The following is a 7,092-nucleotide window of genomic DNA, read 5'->3' on the forward strand; positions in this document are numbered from 1 at the left end:
TTCCCTACATGCAAATCCGGATCAGCCTGACCGTAGTCCAGAACGAGTCGTTGATGCACCTGAACATATTTGCCAAAGCAAGAGTCACTTCTTCGCTTTAGCCGTTTAGTTACAACAATAATGCTTCAGCTAGCGTAACTACCTACACAAAGACATGGATGTATCATATTTATGAACTACGAGCAAGACATTTTTTTTTTATTGTCTTCACAGGCTCTACCTCGCTGCTCTTTCACCCACACAGATCTCTCAGCGACTGAACTGATCAGGGATCAGACAGCTCACCAGCTCGGTGCATCTTATATTGGATTGTACACGTAGAATCTGCATGAACTGTTTATTCAGACAAAACAATGGCTGATTAGAATTTCTATACTTGTAACTTTATGATTAGAGGCAATACTTTTATTCCCGTCAGGGGCCTAATCACGTCACGCTCCTTTTTTAGTCTATTTATTAAAATGTACATGTGATTTACTTTAAGTTGATGAAACAAAACAGTCTAAAAACTTACATCAGTAAACATAAATAAACATAAATATTCCATTCATGTTCTTTGGTCTGAACAAGGAATTCAATTACTTCTTACAATGAATTTGTGATATTGGGTTTGTCTGGTATTTTTTAGTGATCATGTGATTTATGAGTCTCCTTATTAGATACACTATTGTGCTTCAATGAGATACTGTATCTTTCACCTGTGCTTAGGTACAGTATTGTTGCTGGTTTGCATGCTGAGGAAGAGCAACTTTAGCTGCTATTGTCACAAAGACAGGCTACAAAAGTACTAAGATTATTCCCAGAGACAGATGCATCCATTTCAACATCTGGCTAGGATCCGGAGACGGTCTGAGCAATTGCATTTCAGTCCATTTTGGATGCTTCTCAGATGTTCTTACACTTTATACTTTTGAGGCATTTGATAAATGGAGTGAGAGTAAATTATTAAAAGTGTCTGAAAAAAACCTTAAAGCGCCCTTAGTTGTGTTCTGTGTTATGGGCTTAAGAGAAATATCTCACAAGTTGCTTATTTATAACCTGATGCAAAGATAACACTTTGAGACATCAGACATTTTCATGGGAGGCATTATGACATGTCAGTGTAGCCACATATGTAAATAATAAAAATAATGCTTCACTTTCTAGGCCCTGATATTGTTCATCCTGGCTCACCGTCACGGCTCTTAGGAACATCATTGCTGTTGGCAACACCTTTTCCTGCTGCGAGGAGTTAAAATGTTTACTGTGTAATCGGCTTTTGCAGAAACATGAATATACCAACAGCTTGTTCATTGTAAAGACAATTTTATGATCATTTGTTGCAATTAAAATGAAGGAACATTAAAATAAGTAGTTTACTTTCAAAATCAAAAAGCCTCTTGTGTAACTTCCCCTGAACTAATCTGATATAAAAACTGAAAATGTTGATCTTGTATCAGCCCAGACCTGTTCAGTCATCTGGATCACTCTAGCAGGAAATGACATGAGGGTAACTTCCTCTTTTTGCTTTCAGCAAACACAAGTGTGAGCATACATACAGATGCATGCTGATAAAAAAAAAAAAAGCTGAAGCCGGGAGCAAAATAAAGAACTCTTTACCTATGGAACAGGTATTCAAACTCACCCACAGAAGACAGCTGTTACACAAACAGACAAAATAGTGTATTTGTTGAAACACACTCTACACACACACACACACACACACACACACACACACACACACTACCCTACATGACAGAACAAGTCTACACCAAATATTTGACATTCCTTGTGACCGAGATGACTGTGTGCTCCTCCTATTCCTTCTGAAGTGCATCTTGTTCCTTTTGTTGTCTTTAAGACCACACTGTTACACACCCGCCACTTCTCATTTACAAATCTCCCACTTTACTCTAAAAATCCACTCACTGCATAGTTTTGAGCACAATGATTAGGACTAACAAACTGTTTTTCACTGTTTTCTAGCTGTCAAAAGACATCTAGGTTAACTAAAACCACAGAATTTAAATGGCCTTATTTCACCAAGTGAACTACAAGTTCGACCATAGTCACCGAATGCTGTCAAAAAGACCTATAAAGCCGACGTCCTCATCAAGTTTTAACACCGTGAGACCTGCAACCCACCAAAGCAAAGCCTTCTGCTACAAACAAACCTCACCTCTGAGAGTGAAGGTTTATTCTTGACCGACTATTAACAAACCCTGAGGTGTGATTGTTTTGCTAAATGCAGTTTTCAAGGTCAAGAACAAACTGTCAATCTCAACATTTAATGGATGGGAAATTCTTAAAGTGCAGAACTGCTGCTAATGAACCTTATAGAGAGATTGATTCACCAAACAAATCCTTAGCCTTTCTTTTCTGCCAATGTCTCTCTGCCCGACTCTCAAATTAGACAAAATGAAGGAAACAGAAATCCAATAAAATAGGACTCACACCCTGTTTTTCATTTTCTGCTTATCACAACATTAGATCTGATTTGTTGATTTGGACTCAAAATCTGTCTTGAACGATCTAACATTTTGTCTTAAAATGCCGTTTCAGCACATTTCAATGGTAATACTTCAATGTGAAGTGGCTGCAACTAATGGTTATTTTCATTATTGACTAATTTATTATTTTCTTGAACAAGCAGTTAGTTCTTTAATCTATAAAATGTTTCCCAGGGCCCAAGGTAACAACTTCAAATGTCATGTTTAGTTTAATCAATAGTCCAAAATGTAAAAATACGCAAAACAAAACAAAAAAAAAAAAAAAAAACGCGCGACACCACAATCATACTTAAACCATGCACATTGTTTAATAATATTTTGTCACTGAATCATCTAATGATTTCAGCTATAATGGAAATCAGGTCATAACTGCACTTTTAAAGCTGCAAGGATTAATGACAATCATTTCAGTCATTTGTCAAACAATAATGCAAACTATTCTTTGGGTTCAGCTTCTCAAATGTGAGTATTTGCTTATTTTCCTTCTCATTTGAGAACAGACAATAACTTTAGCTTTTGGACAATTGGTCAGAAAAAAACAACTACACTAAATACATCACATTGGCAAACGGTTTTTTTTCATAATTGTTAAACACTTTATAGGCTAAACAAGTAATTTATACACACAATTTCAAATAAATTGTGCAACGAATCACAGAAGTAAGAAAAAGCTGCTTGTACAGTTTTTATCCTGGTAAGTTTCTGATCACATCTCCAATAATTACTGTATGTGAACAACCGATTTAGTGTTTCTGCATCAAAATCAATTTCTGTCTAAATGTAGTACACTGTTTGATTCCAGTAAAAGTTGTTTTACACATCGAGCCTGAGACTGTACACTGGGTGTCTAGATGTCTTCTGACCAAACCAATGCTTACTGTGAACTTGAGATGAGCATTCATTTATAAATCATATCATTTAAAATGCAAGTTAGATCATAGTAAGGAGAAACTACAATTACAGCTTCATGTTTGTCTGCCTCTGCCAACCAGTTCAATTCATAGGGGTGGGACAGACGGGAAGTCACGGTGACCTTGACCTTCTGCCACCAAAATCTAATTAGTTCATCCTCAAGTCCAAGTGGATGTTTGTGCCAAGTTTGAAGAAATTCTCTGGTGCTGTTTCTGAGATAATCGGCCTCCTGTCAAGGCAATCACTGGCACAGAGGCATTAAAAAAAAAAAAAACAACATTCTAATAACTGTATATGCAGACATATGTTGCACTTTTTCAAATGAATGAGTCTCACAAGCTGCTCTGAACTACAGTAGCCTATAACTAAAACTGCACATCACAAATCAAAGCAGTTTGAGCCACATTCACTGTAAAGTGAAATTACATAATCCCTATTTATAGCTTCAGTATGAACACTGTGTTTTGACCCCTTAATAAAATCTTTACCATTCCTTGTTTTACAAATCTTCAACTAGCATCTCAAGTTGGATTACATTTCTTCCCTTTTTAGTTTTACCCTGCATGTCAACACTTCTTTAGACCTGAGGTGAATATTTGTTTGACTCACAGTTTTACCTTCATTATTTTATTTATTGTATCTTCAACTGTTGAAAACACAAAAAAGTTCAGTTTATAATCCAAGACCAAGGAAACCAGATTTATGTTTGAGAACCTAAAACTATCACATTTTTGATATTTTTGCTGCACAGTGACTCAAACCATGAATCAATTATCAAAATAGTTGCTGAAGCTTACTTTTCTGTGAATCATCTAATCAATTAAATTGAGCAGCTCTACCCATTGTACCTAAATTTAACCAAACTGTTTTCAAATTCAGCTTCGTGACGGCAGGGTTTACTCAATCCACGAAGACAAAGCCAACAAGTGGATGTACAGTTACAGTTTGTGGGGTCAAATATAGCTCAGCGTTGATGTAGATGCCTGTATTTAGACCTGCAAATTGCCACATCACTGCCCACTGGGCGGACTGTTTGATTGATTTCTATATCTTCGTTGTTAACATTGATCACAACATCACAAACAACTTTCAGACCTATTTGTTGTGTCAGCTGCTCTCTATAGGTTTCAGAAGACTCGTCACAAAGCCCACTCTGACAGCAGCTCGACCTGTGCCAGGCTCTGATTAGTCTGTGCTTTCTAAACTGTGCGTGTATACGTGTTATCAGCTCAGGGTAATTCACCACGCAATGGCTCACTATCACCAGCAGCCTGTGTGCACTCATTCATGAACATAAAGTGTTAATGCTCGCTACCCCCAGCGTATTTCCTGTATCACCACCAGTGCTGCAGAGCTGAGGGGACTTCAGCTTTTTACTGCTAATAAAAATGACAACCTCAGACAAACTCTAATCAGTAATCACTCTAACCATAATCAGTGAAGTCATAGGCAATGTGGAAATTTTGGTCATTTACTTTCTGAGCCTCACATGGCCGGTCACATGACTGGAGCTAAATGAGTTTAGGAGGATGTCTGAGATAGATCAGTGAAGAGGAGGAAGTGAGGGGTCTCACTGCAAGGGCATGTTTGTGAAACCATTTTGTGCACAAGTGCGTGTCTAGACACCCATGCATCAGCCATGACCGGCCGCCCACTGATACACATCACCTCCCACCCACGCACACACTAACCCACCATTTTACACTTTCAAATCAGATGTCAGCCTCAGTGTTACGTGCAAAAACGGCTTGAGAAAGCTGACTTCCTGGTCTGTCTTCCTCCCATCCTCCTCGACCAAAACCAGACATCTCAGCTTTCACTACTCCGCCGACTGACTCTTCTACTCTTACGTCTCACTCTGCCTCTTCAGAGTATTCTCACTCTCATTTATCACTGTTGGCAAGCACCTGCTTTGAGTTTGACACCTGCCTGACAACACCAACACGCCATCAGCGGCAGAGCCAACAGGTCACTCTTAACAGTGTGCAGCCCTGCGGCCCTGAACACAAGCACACAGCAACACTCCTTCAGACAGTGAACATCCGTCCACACACCCACAACCATATGCAGCAGAGGGATTTGTGAATGAGCCACTGCTCTTACCTTGGCACTGGAATCCCTGTTTCCCAAAGCCCCTGTGGACAGAAGACAGGGATATGAAACTTGGGGAATTCACAGCAGGTGCACAGACAAAGACACATGCACACACATAAAGGCTGCAACTAACAATTATTTTTAGTCCATAAAACATTAAGAAATGTCACAAATGTGTTGCATTCCGTTTGATTACAAGTACAGAACCACCAAATATTCAGTTTTCAATGACATATAACAAAGAAAACGTGCAAATCTTTTTTGAGAAGCTGAAATCTACAAATATTTGGCATGCTTTAAAAATAACTAAACCATTGTTATGAACATATTTGCCTCTGTCGGTCGACTAATCGTTTGAGGTCTGACAGCTACCACACATGGACACAGGTCAAAACACAGCTGCAGCAGTAACGCCGGGGCCCTGTGTCTCCAGCTGCATTCCTCCACCAGCCCTCACAGAGGGGTGTCGGGTAGATGCGGTAAACGCCGAGCAGCAGCGACTGCTCTGCGGGCGCCGACAACGCATCCCCCCTTCAGGCCCGCCGTGCTGTCGCATTGTGGAGGGATGGGAGGATGGCGCATCGCGGTGTTTTTTTGACAATGACAATGAATGAAACACTGCGGTGTCTGAACACTGTCAGTGTGGAAGGAGGCCGAGCAGAACCGCAGCAGCAGCAAGTGAATCACCGGTGTCCTTTCCCCTCACACACATACTCACCAGATGAAGTCCGTGCAGTGGCTGCAGAATGTGGGCTGCTTGAAGAAGCGCGCGATAAACTTGTGGTTCTTCACCTCGTGCACATTCTTCTGGCGGAGGGCTCCCTGACGGGCGAAGCCGCGCGCGCTCTCCGGTACCTCTCCGTCGCTATTGGGGTCAGCCATCTTAACGAGGAAGCGGCGGCGGTCCGAGAGGAACAAGGGGTGAGGAGAGCTGAAGAGAGAGAGACGACGGAGGCAGAGGGGGAGAACGAGTCGCGGCGCAGGTGCCTTCTCCTCCTCCTCCTCCTCCTCTCCGCCCCGCTGGCCGCCTCGGTGTCGCTCGTGCTGCCGGTGTTCTGTCGGTCTGCGTCCAGCTCGCGCCGAAGCTGCTGCTGCTTCTTCCGGCGGGTCCCCGTGCCGCGCGCCTGCTTCCCTTTATCATCACCAGTGTGTTGCTGCTTACAACTCTCTCTCTCTCTCTTTCTCTCTCTCTCTCTCTGTAAAAAGTGCCACTTTTGTGCGTGTGCAGTTTATGTGTGACACGAACAGGTCCTTCACTGTCACTATCAACACAATTAAAATTAAATTAAAGGTTCACCTCATCATAGAAAAGCATCTTTTGTATGCACTTCCTCAGTGATGCATTTCGATGGCTGTGTGCTGGCTTCCATAAAGTTTGACCCATGGCTGGATTGCCTACCAAGAACAGGCCCAGGGGCCCAAGAGGTCAGGGGGACCCTAGACTAGAGAACCCTGAAGGGATTGTTAACATTTCTACTGGGATGTCAATAAAATATATATAAAAGGGCCACAAAGTAAGAAAATATATGAAAAACAACTACAAAGGGACACAAAACAACCACTAGAAGACAATGACAACACATTATGCAGTTGTTCA

The 7,092-nt window shown here is 41.3% G+C and overlaps 1 protein-coding gene across 2 annotated transcripts in view; it reads right to left on the bottom strand.

Moving 5' to 3' along the window:
- Positions 1-6,628, bottom strand: part of LOC109968203 (protein kinase C beta type-like) — a 31,846-nt gene extending 25,218 nt beyond the window's left edge. For both annotated transcript variants that reach the window (XM_020614290.1, XM_020614289.1), the window contains exons 1-2: positions 6,214-6,628; positions 5,505-5,536 (exon numbers count right to left, since the gene is read on the bottom strand). In XM_020614290.1, the coding sequence (XP_020469946.1) occupies positions 5,505-5,536; positions 6,214-6,377 (196 nt within the window). In that variant the 5' untranslated portion in view covers positions 6,378-6,628. The remainder of the gene's footprint in view (positions 1-5,504; positions 5,537-6,213) is intronic.
- Between the last annotated feature and the right edge of the window lie 464 nt (positions 6,629-7,092).

The sequence above is a fragment of the Monopterus albus genome, unplaced genomic scaffold, assembly GCF_001952655.1.
Source record: "Monopterus albus unplaced genomic scaffold, M_albus_1.0 scaffold144.1, whole genome shotgun sequence".
Classification (NCBI taxonomy): Eukaryota; Metazoa; Chordata; class Actinopteri; order Synbranchiformes; family Synbranchidae; genus Monopterus; species Monopterus albus.